The sequence below is a fragment of the Rhinopithecus bieti genome, unplaced genomic scaffold, assembly GCF_001698545.2.
Source record: "Rhinopithecus bieti isolate Rb0 unplaced genomic scaffold, ASM169854v2 scaffold_17010, whole genome shotgun sequence".
Classification (NCBI taxonomy): domain Eukaryota; kingdom Metazoa; phylum Chordata; class Mammalia; order Primates; family Cercopithecidae; genus Rhinopithecus; species Rhinopithecus bieti.
In genome coordinates this window covers 2,160,296-2,184,510 of record NW_016808932.1, presented here as the reverse complement: position 1 = coordinate 2,184,510, position 24,215 = coordinate 2,160,296, and the positions used below count along the sequence as shown (strand labels likewise).

Sequence of the window (24,215 nt, the reverse complement as noted above, 5' to 3'; positions counted from 1 at the left end):
GCATTCCTGATTGTTTTTCTAGGCTAGAGTCCTGTAAGCAGAATTACTGGATTCAGGAGAATGAATTTTTATTTTCCAGATTAATAAATTATTTAAAAATGCTTTTGTAGCCCTCAGCTTCTTTCCAATGTAACCTTTTGACTTGAAGTCTCCAAACCATCGCTGCCATCTTCCTGTCAGTGTTGTACATAGTGAGAGCCCATGCCTCCTGCCCTCTTCCTTCCTCCCCATCTAACCTGGCTCCGTCCCAGCCCTACTGCACTGCACTCTCAGAGGTCCCCCGTGATCTTTTGCTCAACAAACCAATGGCCTTTTCTTGGCTCATCCTCTCCAGCCTCTTGGCAGCATTTGGTCCTGTTGACTTTCCCCTTTTGAAATGGTGGGGGCCTTGTGTTAAGCATCTTTGTGCCCTCAGAGTCTAACATCTTTCCCAGGACCCAGGAAACTTTGAGGCAAGTGTGTAAGAAAGGAAAACTCCCCTTCGGCGACCCCACACTCTGGGCTTCCATTACCTCCGTGAGCGCCTTCTCTGGCCCTCGCTCTTGCTTTTCTCTGCTGTCGCTTGACCACTTAGCAGGGATATGCAGCAGTGCAGAAAAGACCTGCACCCGTTGTTTTCTTTGCTGGAGAGAGAAGCGGATGTGCCTTCAACTGCGGCTGAGCCATTCAGACACCACTTTTACTTTGCTTTTTCAGCGAACATTTCTCATTTCTTTAACTTGAGAAAAATTTGTGTTCACAAGTCACCAATCTACAGAATCAGTCACCTGTCTTTCTCTCAAAATTCAGCGCCTGTCTGCATTTTTATCTGTAATCTGCTAGACCTTCTGAAATGCTAGCAAGGTTTAGTGTGTGTTTTCTTTGTGTTTTAGCAAAGTTAGTTGATAGTAAGTGATCAGGAAACGTGTCTTTTGTTTCTTTGATTTATTGGGGTAACAGCTCTTAGAATTTTAGAATGTTTTGAAAATTATATGTTGATTCTTGAGGAGAAAGAACAGAAGAAAGGGGTATATGGAAACATTCCTGTTCTGTTTTGTGATGCTTAGACTGTTCTCGTCTTCCTTCTCCCCAGTTGCCCTCTGGAAGCTGAGTGTTGCAATCAGATGACATCATGAGTTCAAAAAAGTCACAGTATAAAACCTGAGGTACAGGACTAGGTGTTGTTTGCCATAAGTAGTGAAGGAGAGCCACCTAGTGAAAAGTGCATCTCAGGTAGAACCAGGAGCTCCTTGGAGGCCTTGTGCCAGCTCTGCTAACCATTAAGCCATTAGCTCACCAGAAGCTTTTATCAGATGCCCAGGAGTATGATGTTTTGCAATAAACTCCCTCCTCATTGTTACTTGAGATTCATAAGGCTAAAGCACTCTAGTTGGCATAAGAAAACACACTTTTCTATTCACATGAGAGGACATTTTCCCTCTTTTGGTTTTAAAAAAACATCAAGCACCCTGTTTGTGTTGAGGTTTTTTTCATTACTCCTAAATATTTTCTCCCCTGATTTCTGCCTTTTTAGCCTACAGTTCCTGCCTTTACTGGAAGGAGCAGGACTGTGTATCCATATTTCTCGTCTGCCAAGTGTGGTTGGAAGGAGAACTGTATCATTTGTTGCAAAATATTAGTGCTCTTCTTTCCCTAAAAACACTCAGTTGTCCCATTTTTGCTTCATTCCTTTTGAGGCAAGTGTGCCCAAGTAGATACAAGACAAAACTGCCTATACCTCTCTAGCAACCAGCTGATCTCTGGCTGCTGCTTCAGCTGCCAGACGTGACCTGATTCAAATACGTTTTTATTTTTCTGAGCCCCATTCATCCAACCTGCTGTCAGAGTGAGAGGGTTTCCGGTTCTTTGGAGACGGAAAGCAAAATTTGGGGCTTCTAATTTATGGAAAAACTGGTGTCTGAATCTTTGGTTTGTTCAGTTTGCCTGTTGGCCCCTCAGTGGAATTTTTTCATTGTTTTACATTTAAGAAGTATTGGAAAATATCATTTGAGACAGGCCAGGCACAGTGGCTCATGTCTGTACTGCCAGCACTTTGGGAGGCCAAAGTGCGTGGATCACTTAGGAGTTTGAGACCAGCCTGGCCAACATGGTGAAACCCTGTCTCTACTAAAAATACAAAAATTAGCTGGGCGTGGTTGCGTGTGCCTGTAAGTCCCAGCTACTCGGGAGGCTGAGGCAGGAGAATCGCTAGAACCCAGGAGGCGGAGGTTGCAGTGAGTCAAGGTCATGCCACTGCCCCCCAGCCTGGGCAACAGAGTGAGACTCCATCTCCAAAAAATAAAGTCATTTAAGGTAACTTGAAATACCTTGCTTTTAGCCATGTTGTCCTCCGCCTTTTCCAGTAATTACAAATGTACCTTGTTATTGGCTGGGCACAGTGGCATACCTGTAATCCCAGCACCTTGGGAAGCCAAGGCAGGTGGATCACTTGAGGTCAGGAGTTCGAGACCAGCCTGGCCAGCATGGCAAAACCCCTTCTCTACCAAGACTGCAAAAATTAGCCAGGCATGGTGGCACACACCTGCAATCTCAGCTACTTGGGTGGCTGAGGTACAAGAATCACTTGAACCCGGGAGGTGGAGGTTGCAGTGAGCCAAGATCGTACCACTGCATTCCAGGTTGGTGACAGCGAGACTGTCTCAAAAAAAATTTGTTTTAAAAAGGACCTTTTTATCAACTGTATACCATGCCAAAATATGAATAGTAGCTTTGATGTGAATATGTATATATTTGCCCTGAATTTAAAAATATTTTCTATTCAGAAACTGAAGCCCTCAAGGATGGTGTTTCCAACACTCTCTTAGTTTTATATGAATGTGTAAAAATTAAATATTGCCTATGGATTACTTTGAGGCTATTGAGATAACAGACGCTTTGTAAATAACATAGGTAGAAGGTTGTGTGAGATAAATGTTGCCCGTATATACTTACTAAGGACATGCTTTCCATCTTTCTCTTTTTTAAAAAAAACTTTTTCCCCTAACAGTTTTCCTTTAAACCTTGTTTTGTGTAGATTTTCTGCTGCTGCTTATTGTGACATTGGACTGTTCCCCATAAGGAATTCGATCATTACCCGTTAGGGACCTCTTTTCAAAAATACTTTTAAATTTATTTATTTTCTGCTGTGAGGTATACATGCTCTTCTGGTAAATAAGTCTGAGGTAAGATATTGATAAGTGACTAGAGGAGAGCATTACATTTATTATATCTTTAATGAAGGAGCTCCAGGATATCCTTAATAAATACTGGTGAACTCATGACTGCATTTATCCATCTCTGGTTCTCCGAGGAATAATGGGAAGGGCCACAGCTACAATAACTCTGCATAATCATCATTGACTCTGACTCTATTGATTGTGATTAACCAAGATGTATGGAAAACAGTTTTAAGTGTGTAGTGCATGTATCTCGTAAGGTCCATTAAGACGTTCATTATTTTTCAATTGATGCGTCTTAAGCCCCACTTGATGTTTGTTGTAGTGCATTTCCACAGGAGGACTCTGCACGGTGGGGTTGAGTTCATTTTGTTAATTGCGTAATACAACCCCGTCGTGTTTCACAGAAAATAGTAAATACTCTTGCTTTTATTGATTGGTATTCTTTGGTATTACTGAAGAAAATATGGAGCAAGTGAATAGTTCTTTAAACCTTTACATGTTAAGGGCATGAATGTTTCTTGAAATGTGGACACTGCCGTTTTAGGAGCCCCCCTGCCTGATTGCTCAGTAGGCTTTAAACCACTTCCATCTTCTGGGTTTAAGTGAACAGATTCATTCATTCTGTCAACACCCACTAAGCATGGATGAGTACCACACACAACCCCCTTGGTCCTGGGGAGTTTATAGGCCGGTAAGGAATCCAGTTACTGGTGTTTACAGAGCACTGTGGGAAGTTGGGGAGGAGCATGGTGCCATGACATGCTAGGGAGAGGCACCTCGTACAGGCTCAGCATCAGGCTAGCTTCCTCCTGGGAAATGACTTTCAACCTGAACCCGGAAGGATGACTAGGACTTGGCCAGGTGGAGTTTTCTTCGGGGCAGAGATGCTGCCCTCCTCACTCCCCAGCCAGTAGCGATCATGAATAACCCATTACTGTGTTTGTTTTTCTGGTAAGCTGGATGAAACACAGCTTCAGAATCCTTCTCAACACAGAGCTCTAGGCAGCCACTACCACATATTGGATTTGACACACAAATGAAACCATTTGCTATTCCTGGCCTGAAGCCTCATAACAGGGCCCCTTTTGGCTGCTCTGGGTGCCTGATCAGAATAGAACTGTGACTTGGTTTGGGAGTGGCTGTTTGTGTGTGATCCTGTAGAGAGCGAAGTCTTACTAACGGTTCCACATGTTCTCCTACATGCCCTGAGAAGCAGGCCTGGGAGGCACAGGTTGCACCTGCTTAGCCCTCAGTCCTTCTCCCAGCATACTGAGCCTTTTTTGTTGGCTTCATGCCTTCCAGTTGCAATTTAGTGGTCGAATTGATGGGTTAGGGTCAGGGGCTGTGTCCTGCAAACCTGAGTCACAATATTGAAAACAATAAATTCCTTACGTTGCACTTAAATGGGGGTGGTTCTTAAAAGCAGTATTTGTTTAAAGACAGTGTCATCTGAGGAGGCAGAGTGGCTTGTTGGCTAAGCAGTGATTGAGAAAAACCTGGGGCACATTTTGATCCCAGCTGTGCCACTAAAGTGTTTCTTGTGACCCTGGGTAAGTCACTTAACCTTACTTCTCAGCATTCTTAAATCAAAACCCCCCCTCAGCTTGCTAGGAAGGGCCTTAAAAATTTTGTTTTTAGCAAAGAAGAGCTGACACATGGAACAAAATAGAAACGCTGCTGGATACTTATGAAGAAAAAAGGTTGTTTTTAGCTGTACAGTATTTATTCCTTCTTATTCTTCTAGTCTGTTAGTCCAAATGAGTAATCTGCTTATTGGAAACTTACTAGTTAATGAAAGCTCTTTGGTGGTGAATCGTTTTAAATTGGCAGTCCCTCTGGCATGCAGAGCTTGAGAGAGGCTCTATTCCCATTCTTTCAACAAAAATCAGCTGTGGTCTCTGACCTATTTATTTAGAGGTAAACTCAACCTTGCCAAGTGTAGGAAAGACTGGGAGAGCACACAGCTTCACTGGGCTGGGGCATATCCTCATTTGGAAAAGACTTCTTTCTTCTTCAGTTTTTCCTTAGTGTTCTTACATCAGCTAGTATATTAGTTGCAGTTGTACTTTGCACAGACACTAATTAGAGAGTCATCAACATTGGGGTCCAAAGGCTTACTGACAATGTAACTGTCATAGTGGCATCTTAATTGGTTGAGCGTAATTGTCATTAGGCAGCGATAAAGACATCTGGAGCTCTGGAGAAAAATCAGCCTTTTTTCCTACCTCCATTCGTTATCCGTTCTTGCTTCTCCTGGCCAATGTTGTTAAGCACTTTTAGATCACATTTAGGGTTTGGTCCAGGTCCCTCTGCCCCAACCTGTGTTTTACCCTACCAAAGATGTCTGTTTCCTTAGCACAAGTTCATTAGCATGGAGGCTGCCTCCCATGCTATTGTGGCTTTCACTTAGGTTAGATTTGAGAGCCCGCTGCTGAGTCATAACGCAGTACCTGCTGCAGTAGGATGTTTAGCCTCAGTTCCTGTCAATACAGGAGACGTAGAGCCTTTTATATTTTACCTCCTGAGTCATTTTGCAGCAAAACATTTTTGTTATTATCATACCTTTTGGTCATGGAGAATGAAGCTAATTTAAATAGATATATGGAAAATTTCTAGCTTATCCCCTGTTTTATAGTTTTCAGTCAGTTTGGAAATAAGTGGAAGCAGTCTAATGCACATCACTGTGTGCATTCTGGGTGTTTCACTAATCATTACCACTGGAAAGTGGGCAGTGGAAATAAAGAGGTACCCCTCAAGCCAGTCAGGTTGTTACCTGCGGACACCCCCTTTCAGTCACCATTTATTTATGATTAGCTCTGTGTAAGGCACTGTGATGGAGGCTATGGCACTGCGGTAGGGCCTTCTTGAAGACTTTACAGTCAAGTTGAGGAGACGATCAATGCATATGGACTGTAGTAGTAAAAGCAGTTTCTTCAGATAAAGGGCATAATAGTTGAGTCAGAAAGCTTCAGGCTTCATGGAGGAAGGGAGGGCCTGTAGCAGACCTTGAGGGTTTGGTAGGATTAGGCTGGGTTGGTGGTTCTCAATCTTGGCTGTATATTGAAAACGTTGATGCCTGGTTCTATCCCCGGACAGTCAGATTTATTTGGTCTGGGAGGCTGGAGTGCAGTGGCACGATCTCGGCTTACTGCAACCTCCACCTCCCAGTTCAAGCGATTATTCTGCCTCAGCCTCCCAAGTAGCTGGGATTACAGGCATGCACCACCACACCCGGCTAATTTTTGCATTTTTCGTAGAGACGAGGTTTCACCATGTTGGCCAGGCTGGTCTCGAACTCTTGACCTCAGGTGATCTGCCCACACCCCGCCCCCCCCCGCCCAGCCTCTCAAAGTGCTGGGATTACAGGCGTGAGCCACCATGCCCGGCCTGTATCTGGACTTTTTAAAGCATTCCAGGCAATTTTAACATGCAGCCCAGGCTGGACCCCACTGGGCTGGGAGATGAGGAGGTGAAGAACTGCAGGGAAGGTGGGGCAGGAAATCAGTTCAGAGGCAAGAACATTTGGGAGCCTCTCTGGAGGCTGGCTCGTGTGAAGGGAGAGTAGAAGATGAGGCTGGGGAGAGGGGTGGAAGCTGGTTTGTGGAGTTTTTTCAGTAGGTCTCATAATTAAAATTTAATTCAATAAGGTGTTAAGATGTAAGACCTTATAGAGGGTTCTCTGGGTATATGGCAAGGACTGTTCTAGTCTGACCGTTGTAGTCATTGCATGCACAGCTATGAACAAAACCTAGGCCCTGAGCTCAGAAGCTTCAAGCTGGTAGGGAGATGAACAGTGAGATGATCACAGACACCCACAACTGCCATGAGGGAGGCATCCAGGCTGCCATCAAGGTAGATTGTAGTGCAGTGTAGTGTGGCACGTGAGGGAGAAAGGAAGTGGTTCCAGAAGAAAGATTCGTGCAGTCAGGTATTTTGAAGGGCTTGGCTTGTGGGGGAAGATTGAATGAAAGAAGCTCGGAATCAGGGAGCCTGTAGTAGTCGGGTGTGAATGTGAGGTGTTGGGGGATTTGGACCAGGGTGGCCTCTCTGGGAATGAGCAGAACAAGCTTGGCACCTGAGTATATATAGTGGTGTGGGTGGTGGGCCACAGCGATGTTGGAGGGGCCCCTCCTTCCGTACCGGTGACCTGGGACTGATGATCCCATTGATAAAAATAAGGAATTCAGACACCGGCTAGTTTGGCCATGAGCTGAAGCATTTGATTTTAGACGTGTGGAGTCACAGTGTGAGTGGACCAACCTTCTCTGTGGGAGAAATGCTTGCCCAGGAGCCCCTCAGATATGAATAGAGTGCTGTTATCTGTGGGGTTCCTGCCCTCCCTCTCTTCTCTTTCCCTGAGTAAGGAGCGGGCTCAACAGTTTCTATTTCACAGCTCACTATTGTCTGGTTCAGCAGCTAAAGCACCTTTTTTCCAAGCTTTGTTGTTTTGCTCTCATTTTGGCTCAGTACTCTTTGTGTTCAGGGAGCTGGGAGGCTGGAGCTGAGGCCACCTTAACCGTCTTTCCTCTCCACCCTTGCCTCCCCACTGTGTCCCCTGTGGGCGCACCACCGAAAACAGTGTGCAGACTGCTGGTGTGGTGTGACACATGGTTAGCAGGAAGCAGAAGGACAGAGACTGGTGGGAAGGAAATACAATTTCCTAGTTTATGTACTTCTTTTTCTCAACGTGCCTTACTTTTCTGATCTGAATTCCCTTTATCTTTCTTTCACTTACCATCTCTGTATTTCCGAAAGGCATTGTCATCCTTCTTATCTTTCCTGAATTGACTGGTTCCTGTTACATAGAATGTAACCGTAAGAATCTAGTCCCACAGTCTAGACATTCAAACATGTCTCATCTGTTGTGTCTCTGTAGCTAAGCAAGTGGCCTTACTCCAGCGAATGGCCTGAGTTGTTCTCAGGGTATCACACTGAGCCCGGTATTTTGAGGGCAGTGAGGTCCAGGGCATGTGTTTTGGTGTAGGGTTCCTCATTCAGAAGGGTGAGCTGACTGCTGCCTGGAGAGCCTGGGGGCCAGTGGCCATGCTTTGGCTGGGTTGATCTCAGTATCTGCCCTTGCTTGCACGTTGCTGGGCTTAAGGACATTCATCTTGTGTTTCTGTTTACTGGAGGATCAGTGGTCAACCCAGAGGCACAGCAGGCCAGGTTCAGAAAGCATGTCTCTCCCATTTGGCTCTTTATCCCACATGTGCACTCTCTGGGTGCCACGCTGCAGGTAGAGAGCCAAGTTCTCCAACCAAGGAACTGGGGTGAGAGAATGGCCTCTGGACTGTGCAATGTATGTATTTACTGTAGATTAAGAATTTGGGTGCAGTACTACTAGTAAACAAAGCACTCTTGAATCACAGTACTTCTCTATAAGAAATTCCACCTGAGGCCAGTTGTGGTGGCTCACACCTGTAATCCCAGCACTTTTGGAGGCCAAGGTGGGTGGATCACTTGAGGCCAAGAATTCTAGACCAGCTGGGGGCAAAGCCCCATCTCTACTAAAGACTGAAAAAACAAACTGGCCGGACATGGTGGTGCATGCCTGTAATCCCAGCTACTCGGGAGGCTGAAGCAGAAGAATTGCTTGAACCTAAAAGACAGAGGTCTTGCAGTGAGCCGAAATTGTGCCACTGCACTCTAGCCTGGGTGACAAACTGAGACCCTGTCTCAAAAAAACAAACAAAAGAAAACAAAAACCAAGAAATTCCAGTTTGATCTTCTATAGCTACTTCACTAATGTGTCACATCATAGATTTCAGTGACTCAGTGAATCTCAGAGGTTATGGCATCAACTCGTCAAAGAAGCCCTGCAGGAACTATGGCTAGGGCCTCAGGAAGACTGTGAAACCCCTTAAATCATTGGCCTATCTTTGTGATTGTGTGGTTCTATCATGAGGCCCTTAAAGGCATTTCTCACCCCTTTTCTCCCATAACACTCAGTTGCTTTGCAAGTGGAATAAAACCCTCCGCAGCAGACATAAGCAACATAGCTTAAATACCTTGGTGACGGGCAGCACCCCACTTTATTATCTGGCCGTTCTATCATCCTGGGGGCCTTGTGTCTGAGTAGGTTCAGCCTGGCCCTGGCTTTGATGGAAGGAGTCATTTGTTGGAGTGGCACTAGTCATAGGAGAGAGTGAGTACTTCTATTTTCTAAGTGGGCAAAACCAGGGAGTGTCGTGCATTCAGCAAGAGCTTTTCATGAGCAGGCAGCATTGTCTGGCTGCTAAAGGCAAGATTTAATTGTTTCAGCAAATCAATTAGTCTTTAGGGACTTTAATCAGTCAAATCTGATGCATGGATGAGGTATTAGAAAGCCTGTGCCTGTAAGACCATTAGTTTTGAGTATCCCTGCAGCATCTTTCTCTGTCTTTCGTATGAGCGAGTGTGTGTGTTTATGGGTAAATAGTGTGGCTTATACAAATTTCTGCGAGTGATCCCTGCAGTGGGAGAGCTTGTAGGAGCAGATTGTTGTAATAGTGTAAAAGGAAAACCAAGGAGATCTTGCTACCCATGTCTTATTATTGTTTTCTCATTTGAGATTGTCACCATTGTGCTGTGAGAATGTGAAGCGTGTTCACAGCCTTCTGTCATCTAGTTGACATTTTCTCCTGTTGGAGTCACTCATCTAAACAGTGCCACAGGAGTGGCTCCACACCACCCGATTCTTACTTGTCTGTTGTTGTAAGGCTCTATGCATTTTCCCCACCATAGCCCTGCTCTTCAATCCCTTTTTGGAACCAAGTGTGTCATTCTCTTCCAGATATACATCAGGGGACGTGAGAGTGTGGGACACCCGCACCTGGGACTACGTAGCCCCCTTCCTGGAATCAGAGGACGAGGAGGACGAGCCTGGAATGCAGCCAAATGTCTCCTTTGTGAGGATAAACAGCTCGCTGGCAGTAGCAGCTTATGAGGATGGTAAGTAACCACAACCCTCCTCCCTATTAAGGAAAAAAAAAGCTTTACAAAAATTAAGCAGCTGTGGCCGGCTCCCCCCTGTAATCCCTCCATACGTACACGTGGGCACACACGCATGTTCACACACACACACTCACTCTTGCCTTTATGTGAAGAAGTTGGCCAACAACCGTCAGTGCATTAGTAGGCATTGGAACACAGCACCCATTAAAACTGGTGTTTAATTCCTACTGGAACTGTCAGGCTGGGTGCTAGTGCCAGACACAGGGCTGGCCAAAGCATCTTAAGCAAATAACTTGTTTGATGTAAAATATTAAATATACTTGGCCTAGTTTTCCTTTAGCCTCTGCTCAGCCCAAAGGGAATAGCAAAAAGGGGATAGACATAGATCATCTGTTGACAAATATGGATACAGAAAAATAAAAGTCAGTGCCTACCTTTTCCTGGCACTTAATATGCCATACAAGATAATTGATAATAATATGTTTTCTCTTTGACATTGGTAGAATTCTTTTTGAACATGAACAACTATGGATTTTTGGAACTAGGTGGGAATAGTCTAAAGTTAGCTTTACCTATGTAAAGAAACTCTTGACAGTGTATAGCTGTCATGGTCATTTCAATGGCCATGATATCCAGTATGCCCACCTCTCATGCTCCTATCCTCCGTTATGTTGTGAAGTGTTGAATCTCCGCAAGCTTCGTGACCCCACTTGCCCAAAAGTTGGGACCACAACATATTTCAGAATGTTAAGTGTTCATGTCATGGCACCACTGCAAATCTTCAGAGGCACTGTGACATTAGCAGTTGGCTCAGAGGGACAAAACTAAAATAGCTAATGGGGAATTTTATACCCATGTGCTGTTTAAAAATAAAAATTAGGGCTGAGATCTTACATATATATACCTATACATATTTGAGACAGGGTCTCACTTTTTTGCCCTGGCTAGAGTGCAGTGGCACTGTCTCAGCTCACTGCATCCTTGACCTCCTGGGATCCAGCGATCCTCCCACCTCAGCCTCCTGAGTAGTTGGGACTACAGGCACATGCCACCATGCCCAGCTAATTTTTTGTATTTTTTTTTTAGAGATGGAGTTTCACCAAGTTGCCCAGACTGGTCTTGAACTCCTGAGCTCAAGCTATCCACCTGCTTCAGCCTCCCAAAGTGCTAGCATTATAGGCATAAGCCACTGCGCCTGGCCTTGAAAATATTTTTATATTTTATATAATTACTTTAGCAATGTGATGTTGGTTTGATGTTAGTAGACACTATTGATGGATTTCCTTTTCAGCCTGTAGAAATTCAGCTAAGCTATTTCTGTGGTGTAATTAATATTTCATATGTTTTTTGAGACCCTGGACAGATACCATAAGAGCAGTTTAAACATGTTTGCTACTTTCCAAATTATCAATGAGTTTTTTTTCCAAAATACCTATGCAAAGATTGCAATACTTTTAAGTTAGAATCATACAGTTTTAGGATCATCTAATAGCCATCTCCTACCATTCACACACACGAACGTGCACACACATACTCTTCTACAGATGGGGAAACGGAGGTGCAAAAACCTACTTCAGCTAGGTAGGTGAAGTCAGCAGTGAATCCAGAACTGTGATTGTGTCTCCAGGGCCGTGCTGCGGTGGTCATGCTGTTTATGGAATCCTGAACATAAAGACTCTTGTAGAAATGTGTGCCCAATTGATTTGCAGCCCGTGTCTCACATCTCGTGAGCTTGAAAATACAGCTTGAGGTGATGTGCAGGGGTGCTGCTGCTGGTTTTATATTGTTAGAATTGTCTTCATTTCCCTCATTCCCTGTTGTGGCACAGAAATATTGGGAAACAATGCAGGCATGATAAAGAATCTACTTTTTTTTTTTTTTTGAGACAGTGTTTTGCTCTGCCACCCAGGCTGGAGTGCAATGGCACCATCTTGGCTCACTGCAGCCTCTGCCTCCTGGGTTCAAGCGATTCTCCCCTCAGCCTCCCGAGTAGCTGGGATTACAGGTGCCCACCACAACAACCAACTAATTTTTGTATTTTTACTAAAGACAGGGTTTCACCATGTTGGCCAGGCTAGTAATCTACTTTCTTTGGTAAATACTTAGCAATTGATTGCCAAAATATATTTTATATTCTTTTTTTTTTAAGTCATAGTTAGAATTCAAACAGAGCAAAATGTATATAAAATTACAAAGAAAAGTATGCAAAAGAAGTCGAGGTATTCCTCCCTGTCCCATTTCCAGGCCCTCTCACATTTTACTCATGGAGGGGTCCTGCTGTATATACTTTTATGCACTTTTTTTTTTTTTTAATAACTTAATGGCACATCTTGGTGGTCTTCTGTATTCACACTTACATGGTAAACTTTATTCTTTTTAATGCCTGTGTAGTACTGCATTATGTGGCTGTACCATCATTTATTTATTAGGACCCTCATTGATGCACATTTGAATTGTTCATTTTTGTTATTGAAAACAGTGCTGCAAGCAATATGCTTGAACGAGTGCCAAGATGGACTTGTCCAAGGGTGGCCGTGGGGTGAGGTACAGTGATTGCTAGGTCGGAGGCTATGGCTGCTTTAGGCTTTGATAACTATTGCCAAGTTGCCCGCCAAAAAGGTTTCACCAGTTTTTAGACTCACCAAAAGTATGTGAGAGTGACTGACAGGTGAAAATGGCATTTTATTGTTTTTGTTTTCCTTTCTTTAATCACATGTGGACATCTTTTCTTTGTGTGTTGTTAGCTGTTTCTATTTCTTCCTCTGCAAATAGTTTGTTCCTGTCTTTCTTCATTTTGCCTTTGGGTTGTCATCTTTTCTGACTGAAAAGAAAGCTTGGGAAATAATCCTTTGCGATATGTATTTCCGATATTTTTTCAGTATGTCATTTATTCTTTTTTGTTTGTTTTGAGACAGTCTGGCTTTGTTATCCAGACTGGAGTGCAGTGGTGCGATCTCGACTCACTGCAACCTCCGTTCTCCTGGGTTCAGGCGTTCTCCAGCTCTCAGCCTCCCGAGTAGCTGGGATTACAGGCGCCTGCCACCACGCCCAGCTAATTTTTATATTTTTAGTAGAGACGGGCTTTCACCGTGTTGGTTAGGCTGGTCTTGAACTCCTGACCTCAAGTGATGTGCCTGCCTTGGCCCCCACAAAGTGTTGGAATTACAGGCGTGAGCCACTGCGCCTGGCCTGTCATTTATTCTTTAATGGACTTGTTTTCTAGAAGGTACTTGATGTGTGTGAACGATTTTAATTTTTTAATCTATAAGTGAGTGGGTTTTATTTTGTAATTTAATGTTCTTGATTACTACATTTTTAGGGTTCAAAGATCAAAATAATATAAAGCTATGTATAGAGAAATCTTGCTGCCACCCACTTTTGTCTGCTCCATTCTGAAGTAATCATATTTTTTACTTTCTTATATATCCTTGTATTTTAGTATTACAAGTACAAGCAAATATGAGTGTGTATATTCTTATTGCCCCCTTTTCAAAAAACAAAAGACAGCATACTATTTACGTGATTCCACACCTTGACTTTTTTCTCTAAATAGCATATCTTAAAAGGCAGTCCATGTCTGTGTAGAGAGAGTACCCCGTTTGCACACCTGAATGGTAATTCCATTGTGTATAAGCACTTTGGTTTATTGGAGGACAGTTGTGTTGTGTTTGCCGTTACAGTGTTGTAGTGAAAAACCTTGTAAAGATGACCTTTCACGCAAGCACAAGGAGGATTGTTTTCTGGGTTACAGGGTAAATGCAAATGGGGTTTTACTATTTTATGCTGTCACCAGCAAGCCATGAGAGTGTGCCTGTTTCCTCACAGTTTTGCCAACAAAGTATGTTTCCAACTTTTGGGTATTCATCAGTTTGAGAAGAAATGGTCATCAAGTGTAGTTTTAACTTACATTTCTCTTAGTGTGAGAAAGGTTAAATTTAAGAAAAAAATGTGTACCTGCTACTTGTAGTTCTTTCTTTTTCTTCTGTTACTGTTATGGCTTATCTTTTATATTTTTATCTTGACAACTTCGTCTTGGATTAGTATGCAGTATGGTTCCAAGTACATCTTTTTTCCAGCATCTCTTCTCAGAGAGCCCATTTCTACCTAACTGGTTTGAGGCACTGCCTTTATAAGCTTTTAGCTGTGAAATTCACTTTGTATCTGGGTCTGTTTCTGAACTTTGTGCTCTGTTTCAGTTGGTCTGTCTGGCAGCTTACATTTACATCAAGCTTGTCAGTCTCGTCCTTTGGGGTTTCACGTCATGGTTGGGAAGATGATTACTTAATGCCTGGGCAAAATCTCTAGTGCTTCCAAGGCTGCAGTGTTTCCATTGAAATCTTTGATTCGGTTCGAGCTCATTTTGGTATTAAGGGCTCTTGCTTTTTTAGAGCCCTTGTGTTTCCCTGCTTCTCTCTCATGCTGAGCTTGTTTTATTGGTCTGATTCGGGTTGTTACTGTTTCTGTGATAAACAACAAGTTCTATTCTTTTCTGCAGACCTCAGGTGGCGTCATCTTTGGTCCCTCTTCAGTTTAATAGATCGACACTATGGTATTTACACCAATATATTCATGAATAGCTACTTCTGGGCAAAGACAGATTCAAATAATCAAACCCACATTTTTATATTGCTTCTTTCCAAGAGCAGCTAACTGGCACTTCTTAGGCAGGAACATGACAAAAAAGGAAATTTACCTTGTGGGGTTTGCTGTCTGAAATTTGTGACATGGAAAAGAAGAATAAGATAATAAAATGAGTTAATGAACTTCAGTTCTCTGATTGTGCCAAAGTGAGGCTCTGTAGCCATTGAAACGCCCTTGCTGGTCTACACGCACATTCTCAGTGGAGGGAATCGTATCCAGAGGGGGAGATGGAACCTGCTTTGGGGAAAGGGAGTCATCCCTGCATCCCTTTTAGCCTCTTTGCCCCGTAGGAACACTGTACACGCACCTGGCGTGTAGAGATTTGGCAAGGTGATCCACAGTTGTGATTTTTTGAATTCCAACCCACTGGCCTCATATTTCTTCTGCCTTGTTTCCGATTGTCAGCACTGGCCATCCTCCAGTTTGATTTTACCACTAATTGTGTTGCACGTTACCATACCGAAATGAATCAAATCAAAATGCTTTTCCTGGAGCATTAGATAAAGCAGGCGAAGGTTCTGAGTAATGAGCAGATGCTGCTAATGCAGGGACGGCGGAGACCTTGCCAGGACTCCATCTGCTCCGTGCTTGCCTGCCTTTGGCCTCATGCCACAGCATTAGGGAATGGCAGTGTGCTCGAAACCCACTCTCTGGTCACAGAGTTTGTCTTGAAAGCTCACTCTTTGGTGAGAAATGAGATTACACACTTCTTAGGTGCAAAGAAGTTTTTATTTGTCCCCCTCAGTGGAGAGAGGAGAGACACGATCTGGTGCATATTAGCATGAGGAAGCCTGGATGGGACAGCCATCAGTCCTCTTTATACGGTGCCATCAAGCACAGCAAAGTGGCTTATCCACCTCCACAGCGCTCACAGTGCAATTGTCTGAACACACACATGCTCCATTGTCCGGCACTGTGGCTGCCCGGGACTGTGGCTGTCCGGGACTGTGGCTGTCTGGGGCCGAGGTGACTATGATTTCTCATTTACTGACATATCAACAATGGACGGGGGTGGGTCTCTCCAAGCTGCTTTTTAGCGGTGAGCAGTAGGACCATGTTTTAGTTAGATGACTGTGGAGACTAGATGCTTCTAAAGTTTTATTAAGATTTTATTTTTAGTAAAAAATAATTCTTCAGTCGTTTTGCTTGTGTCTTTTGTTTGTATGTTGATGATGACATTTGGATGTGATGGCATGGCCTTTGAATGCAGTATACAACTACCCCGCTGCCCCCAACATTGAAGTTTTAGAAGTGGATTCTTAACATGTTAAAGCATTGCTTGGAAGAAGGCTAAGGCAATTGACTGGATTGTGGAGAACTTGATTTTTTTCAAGGCCTTTCTTTTCCAGTCAGTCTTGTCCTAAAAGTTTCAATAATCAGTTCTTGCCTGGTACCTTTGCCTACTCACTCTTTAGGTCCAGTCTTCATATTCGGACACTTTGCAAACAAAACAGAATGAGACAACTTTCTAACAAAAAACAAAAAAACACACCATGTATAGTCCTTGTAAAAGATAGGGTATGTTTATAAACGTAAACTTTTTTTTTAACACTAGGAATGCTCACATTTTAAACATTGAGAAGGGAATTAAAACATTTAGGCTACGTGTGGTGGATCAGGCTTGTAATCCCAGTGGTGTGGGAGGATCTCTTGAGCCCAGGAGTTGAGACCAGCCTGGGCAACATAGTGAGCCTCCGTCTCTACAAAAAATGAACTAGCTGGGCATGGTGGGGTGCACCTGTGGTCCCAGCTACTTGGCGGGCTGAGTTGGGAGGATCACTTGACCCCTGGAAGTTGAGGCTGCAGTGAGCCGTGATTGCTCTGCTGCATTTCAGCCTGGGCAACAGAGCAAGACCCAGTCAAAAAACAAACAAACAAACAAACAAATACAAAGGCAGAAATCTGAACTGAGGGGTTTCGGTGTTTCAGGAATCCTTCTTAGGGCATTGAACTTTAAGTTGGCTCCACCTGGCACATCTAGGATGTTAGGGTTTGTTTCACAGACAGGCCATAGAGACTGTATTAGGGGCTGGAGGAGGTTGTTGAATACAAACGCTCTTTGAAAGCTTTTTCTGTTCCTCAGTGACAGGAGCTTGAAATGATGCATGCCCTGGGTAGAGTCTGTGTTCTATCTGAATAATGGGGCAGTGGGCCTCACATGAGAGTCCACAGATTGGATGTTGGGTGAGAGCTGTGAGATCTGTAGAATTTTTTTTAAAATCTGTATTTTTGTTTTTATAGTAATCTTAAAAAATAAAAATAAACTAGATCTTTTGACCCCATGACTGAACTGTGCTGTGGGATCTCAGTACTGGAATTTACACTTTGTGTTTGAGGCTGTTGGTACCAAGTGACCACCTGCATGCCCGTATTGACCTTGTCATGAATTGTTTTTCACACCGAGGGGTGTCCACAGTGAATTTTTAGGGATCTACAAGCCCTCAAAGTTAAGAAACACTGGAAAGGCACCGTAGTATGCTAGTAGGCATAGACTAATGGATGACCAATTTCTGGGATATCTATGCGTTTTTGAAGTTACTAGTGAAAGTAATTTGAAGTATTTTTCTCCTGTAGAAAATGTGGCACATTAAATTGTTAAGATTTAGTATTACTCTTTTGGTTTCTTGGAGGTGGTTTTAGTGAAAACTGATTTTTAATAATAGACAGTCAGATGCATAAATTCACAGTAGCTGTTCTGTTTTATCACAGTTGAGTTACAAACTGAAAGAAGCAATAGTATCACAAAGTAGCTTTTGGGAGCTAGTTTAGACTTGAGAAATAAATTGCCCAAGTTCTTAAGTGTCCCTCATGACAACTGAGCATGAATTTATTTGCTTTCTCGAGGAAGATAAATAGAATTTTAAGTGAGAGAATGTAACTTCCCTTTCACTGTGTGCAGTTTTGGTTGTGGCGTTTATTTCATTCTGAACCCCAGGGCTTGATCAAACTAGAAGTGAGTATATTTGTGGAATGAATATATTTTTGTTTGAAAAGCAAAATGCATCTGCTTGCTTGCCTTTTCATTCAAAAAGCCATTAAACGGGCTCAAGTGGAGTAGAAAGGTGGTCTGGGGGCCAGGGACAGTGTGAGAGGGAAGCTGAGCGAGGCAGTGGCTGGGAGCTTGGCAGCATACTGGGAGACTGAGCAGGTAAGTATGTTAAGGCTCATGGGAGCCAGTTCTCTCATGCTTGGAGAAGGAAGGCTCAAGTATGGAAAGGGGATGGCCAGAATGAATCCTGTGGGGCTGGATTGGAATAGGAGGCATCAGTGTGGAATTTATGGTGTTAAATATAGAGAAGTAAACAGAGATGTACATGTATGTTGTACGTATATACGTTTATGTGCATATATGCGTTTATGTGTGTCCTGGCTTTGTTTGCTGAGAAGGTGTAAGAGCAGCAACAGTCCAGCAGCAGTGAGGACAACTCGTGTCCAGCTCTTGAAAATATAACTTTCTACTGAAAGGAACCAGGGATGCTTGGAGAAATGGTGGACTCCAGGGATGGGGCAGTAAAATCACACAGTAAGCCTGGACCATCTGATTGCACTGAAGTGAAGAAGTGCTTGAAGAATGATGATGACATGTCACAAGGACACATAAGTGAGCTTGAAGATGTTCCCACTGGCCAAATCTGGGACAACTGGAGTATCAAAATCAATGTTGATAACAACAGGTTACAACCCATTGAATAAAATAGGAATATACGAGTATACCGTGATAAAAATAAACAGATCAATAAATAAAAAGAGAGGAGAGAAAAATTACCTTACAGTAGAATGTCAACTAATAAATGCAGAAAGCATGATGGGATTAGAAAATTACAAATTGGCAACCATCACGGTAATAACTGATTCAGACAAAAAAAAAAAAAAAAAAAAAAATCAATTGAGTGTAAAACCAGAGTGTAAGAATGGGATGAGGGATGGGGTCTTACATGGTCTCAAAAAATCTCCCCACAAAACACTTATTAATTAAAAGGGAGAAAAAGGTAACTCTGCAATCAAGAAATCTAACAGGTACCGTCTTAATAAAGTGGTCAAATTTAACATCATCAGTAACGGTAGAATTGATATCCTGTGCCACGTGACAGGATGCAGTGAGAAAAACACAGAATCACTTCTGTGATATTATTCCAGCCAAAAGTGCACAGCCCCATCTAATCAAGAGAAAATACCGCACAAGCCCAAATTGAGGGACATTCCACAAAATGACTAGCCTGTCCTCGTTAGCACTGTCAAGATTATGAAACTCAGGGAAGGTCTTAAGAACTATTCCAGGTAGAAAGAGAAGAGACATGACAACCGAGTGCAGTGTGTCATCCTGGCTTGGGTCGTTTTTCTACAAAGAATGTTACTGGGACAGTTGGCAATGGGATCTGACAGTGAGTATATAGAAGTTCTTGCAGCTTTTCTGTAATTTTGAAAGTTTCAAAATAAAAAGATAAAAAATAACATGTTCTTGAGAAAGATGAAGTAACAGGAACTGGATTTATCTTTCTGCCTTAACTAGAAAACTGGACAAAATATATTAAACCGTGGTTTCTAGACATTGGAAAATAAGTAGCCACACCTGTGATCTCTTGGAGGAGAACAAACATGGTAGGCCCACAGTTACACCAGCTCACCAGCCGGAAACAACTCCAGACAGGGAGTGGGGACCTAAATAGAGTCTGGTGGCCTCCCTGACTTGAGGAGGCCCCAGTGAGGGCTCAGGGAAGCCAAGGTGGATAGAAGTTGTGGGCCAGAGTGTTGGAGAAGAGGGAGCTCCCAGAGGGAGAACCCCAGAGATTGGCTGAGGATTCCCTCGAGTCTTTGGCTGAGTCCTACTCTGCACATGTGTAAGAGGAAATACCTGAACCAGGGAAAGAACTACCTGAAAGGAGAAGGCACAACAATTCTTGGAGCTTACATGAGGCTAAGAATAGTTTGTACTTCCCCAAGAGTAGGAAGAACTCATAATTCACGGGTTGTTGAGTGGAATCCTCAGGAGGGTGCCATGTTTTAGTAATGGGGCTAAATCAGCCCTAGACTAAAAGCCGCTCAGGATCCCCTAACAAAAAAGTTGGAAAGCAAGCCTCAAAAGGATCCAGCCAATTCTGAGTGTCTTAATTTTGCATCAGGGAAAACTTCCATACTATTTTGTAGAATACAACAAAAGCTAGCAACCAGCAATGTAAAATTCACTATGTCTGTCATCCAGTAAAAATGAAGCATGGCTGAGGCAGAAGGATCACTTGAGCCTGGGAGGTCAAGGCTCTAGTGAGCCATGACCATGTCATTGCACTCCAGCTTGGGTGACAGAGTGACACCTGCCTCCAAAAAAAAGAATATATTGTGCTACCCTGGTAACATTAAGCACAGCTAGTGCCCAGATTTTGGTTTCTAAATGTTCTTCAATAAAAAGAACAAGGGCTAGGGCAGATAAATACAAGATGAATCTGGAACATTTTATGGGATCCGAAAGTAAGGATGTTTATAATAAATAAAAAGATGAGAATAGGGCATCTATAGGACAGTAGAACTAAACTGGAGCTCCTGAGGGCTAAAGGAAGGACAACTTGAACAGCAAAACATGATGATAGTAATGGATTATAACCTGTGGATAAATACCCATGAGTCCATATATTGGTATCAATAAATAATTGAATAAATAAAGGAGAAGAGACAGCTCTTCCTTACAATAGTATTTCAATTGCTATATGGGAAGGGATGATGAAAATAGCCACCATTTGGCAAGCACCATAATCATAATTGTTGTAGGCAAGAATCACCAGTGGATGTTAAAATCAATGTGATGAATGTCTCTGTCCGTTTGGGCTGTTATAACAAAACACTATAAACTGGGTGACTTATAAACAACAGAAGTGTATTTCTGACAGTTCTGGAGGCTGGGAAGTCCAAGGTCAGGTCACTGACGGATTCTATGTCTGGCGAGAGCCCTTCCTACCAGACGGTGCCTTCTCTCACATGGTGGAAGGGGCAAAGGAGCTCTCAGGCTCTGCCCTCATGACCTTATCACATCCCAAAGGCCTCATTTCCTGGTACCATCACTTAGGGGGTTAGGATTTTAACACTGAAATGGTGGTGGGGGACACAGCATTCAGATGACGGCAGTGAGTAACAGGACATTTCCATGGTGTAAAATCATCACTCCGTAAGAGAAAAATGGTAACTTTACAGTAGAGAAAACTGGCAGATACCACCTTAACCAAGTGATGATAGTTAACATGACCAGTAATGAAACTTTGATATTATGTACTTCCTGATACATAATACACTGGAAAGGCACAACACTCCTTCTGATTTTAAACATGAGGAAACAGCAGACAATTGAGAGGCCTACAAAATAAATGAGCAGTACTTTTCAAAAGTGTCAGGGTCCTGAAGGACAAAGAATGACTGAATAATTGCCCCAGATTGGAGTCGATGAAGGAGACACGGCAGCTAAATGCTATGTGGAATTCTGGATTGGATCCTGGACCAGAAAAATATGCTGGTAAGAGGACAGGTGAAATGAAATAAAATCTGTAGATTAAATATGTTGCATCAGTGTTAATTTCCTGGCTTCCATCATTCTGCTATGGTTATGTAATAGGTTAACATTTGGGAAAGCTGGATGAAGCTATACTGGAACTCTTTGCAAAATTTTTATAACATTTTTATAAGTCTGAAATTATTTCAAAATCAAAAAAGACATCAAATTACAGTATTAAATAAGACTGGATTTTCCGATAGCAATTTAATGCCATTTAAAACAATGTTACATGATTCCTTAGAAAAGAATGTGTTTGCCCCTTTTCTGCTGTCTGACTGACTTGGAGGCCTGAGATTAGATGGTACCCCTGTGTTGTTTTGGTGGTGGTTATATAATCAGGGATCCTCAGCATTTCTCTTTTCTATATCTTGCTGTTTGTCTTCGAGCTATTCCCTGCAACCTCCCCTTTTCTTAAAAAAAAAAAAAAATGCATGATGATGAGTATCTAGTCTTTGGTATTTTGTTTCCAAAGGATCTTTTTTTTTTTTCCAAAACAGAGTCTCACTCTGTTGTCCAGTCTGGAGTGTAGTGGTACAATCTCAGCTCGCTGCAACCTCCGCCTCCCAGGTTCAATCTATTCTCCTGCCTCAACCTCCTGAGTAGCTGGGATTACAGGCATGCACCAACCACCAAACCGGCTAATTTTTTTTTTTTTTTGGTATTTTTATTAGAGATGGCATTTCACCATGTTGGCCAGGCTGGTCTCAAACTCCTAGCCTCAAGTGATCTGCCCCCGCCCAGCCTCCCAAAGAATACTTTTTAAAGAATAGTGTAGCCATTTTATTTTAAAATGTCAACATTTACAAACATGCCAGAAGTTACGTTTTTGCCACTACTTACAACTTATGACAAAAAAATTTTATCGGTTTCATATATAAAATGGGAAAAGAAGGCCTTGTTTTTCAAAATCATTTCAGGAGGTAATCAAAAAATCTGAAGAGCACTGGTCTGGAAGGCAGGTGGCCATGTGAGTCTCTGTCTCAATCGGGCTCTTGTGATCCACGTGATCCACTCTGTGGGCACAGGGGAGGGAGACCCAAGAGCCCCATCCCAGACATCAGGGGCCTTGTGGCAAAACCATCTATTTGTTGGGGAGATTTGCGTTGGCATCTGAAGGCCCAAGTGAGATGTTAGACTGTGGTTTCTGTCTTCTCATTCTTATTTGGCTTTAAGTAACTCAGAACCGACTGTCGTTTCGCCATAATCTAAATCTTTATGTAAACTTTTTTCCCTGCTTTTTATTTGAGCCATTTATTACTTATCCTTGAAAGGGAATTAATTGATAATATAATTTAAATTTTTTTTGAGGATTTGGAATGAGATTTCTAAAGGCTGCAAAATATCATCACTGGAATTTTCACCGTAGATCTGAGAAGACACTTAGTCTGCAGTGTGACTGTTGAAAACGTTTGTAAAACACAGATTAAGGTATTTTTACTTTTGTTAGTGATGGCCTTTCAAATGGTTATTCTTAAAAAACTCTTTTATTGTGAAAATTCAAAATATACAAAATGGAACGAATAGCATGATGCACCCCCATGTACCCATCACTCAGCTTCAACAGTGATCAATTTTTTTAAATCTACTACCACCCAGTCCACTGATTCCCCACTCCCCTCCCTAGAGGCATCTACTACTACCAATGTCTGCTGATCTCTTCCAGATAGAGTCTATATTATGTTATATCGGTTATAGAGAAAATTGGCCTCAGTCTGAGTCTGCGCACACAGTGATGTCTCTTTCACATTACCTGCCCTCTGGAACTTTCCCTTGTAGAAGCTGGTCTTAATTCTTTGCCTTCTCCATCAATCTGTTTTTCCTTGATGCTAACTGGAAATTCTTCTATCTAGTCACATTGTCATAGTCTTAACATACACTATTTGCCTCCTTTTCAGTCTGCTGTCCCGTCATTTTTCATTCTTTTTCAAGTGTTCTTTCTGCTTTGAATTTGAGAGCTACTAAATATATTCAATCTTACTTCCTCTTCTCTTGACTCAGTTTCTACTTTGGTGATCTCGCTGCTTTGTTTATGCCCTAACCAGTCGCCTCCTCCACAAGCCTATTCAGATTCTTTTACTTGTCGATCTAAAATGCAGCTTCCAGAATGTTTTCTGTTTATTTTCTGCCTTAGGCAACAGAGCTGTAGAGCTGTGGTCAGCGGGAATGCAGGATGGCATGCCACAGTAGCTGCAGTGACAAGAAACTTCAGCTTTTTCCTTTTCATGACCCTCGTGGTTTAGCTGTTCTTTGTGACCCTTGTCTACACTGATACTAATCTCCCACCCGCACCTCTTCCATGAAGAGCAAAAACTTCTTTTGTCCTGTCCAACTTTATGCTAGCTTTATGTCTCTGGCCTGATTTCAGAGTGGCGATGTGTGGATTTAATGAACAAAGAGGTACGTGTTAAGTAAGTGCTATGGGTATATTTAAAATTTTTGTCAAAATGCCTTTTTCTTTGTTGCAGAATTTCTTTTGACTCCTGCTTAATTTCTGATAGGCAGGTGTCTATTTACATGGTGGAAACTGAGATTGCCAGCTGTCTATAAATAGTCAACTTCATTCAGTATCTCTGAACACAGTTAATTGATCCTGTCTATTTAACGATCATGAAGTTGACACCAAGCTTCAGGTGTTTATTGTGCAAGCTCAAGAGGATGGGAGCTCGTGGCTGAAATAATTTCTAATCAAGAAACCACTAAAGACCACAAGACCAGCTCTGTAGTTCCAGAAGGGACTAGTCTATGGCCTTCAAAACTGTTAACCTGTTTTAAATTTTGTGGTGCATGGAAAAGATCAAAGGGGAGGGAGGAGTATACCAATTGTGTTTTTTTCCAAAACCAGTTCAGCAGTTATTTACCTTTCAGGCAATTAACATAATTACCATTATGCTAAAAAGTAATTTTGGAAAGTTCTGCCCTGAGCTCTTACGACTCCACCGGGACAGTTT

The 24,215-nt window shown here is 42.6% G+C and overlaps 1 protein-coding gene across 1 annotated transcript in view; it reads left to right on the top strand.

Annotated features, from left to right (window-relative positions):
• Positions 1 to 24,215, top strand: part of FBXW8 (F-box and WD repeat domain containing 8) — a 121,221-nt gene that overhangs the window by 38,819 nt on the left and 58,187 nt on the right. Inside the window, 1 exon segment of the mRNA XM_017887877.1 lies at positions 9,931 to 10,088. Coding sequence (XP_017743366.1) covers positions 9,931 to 10,088 — 158 coding nt within the window.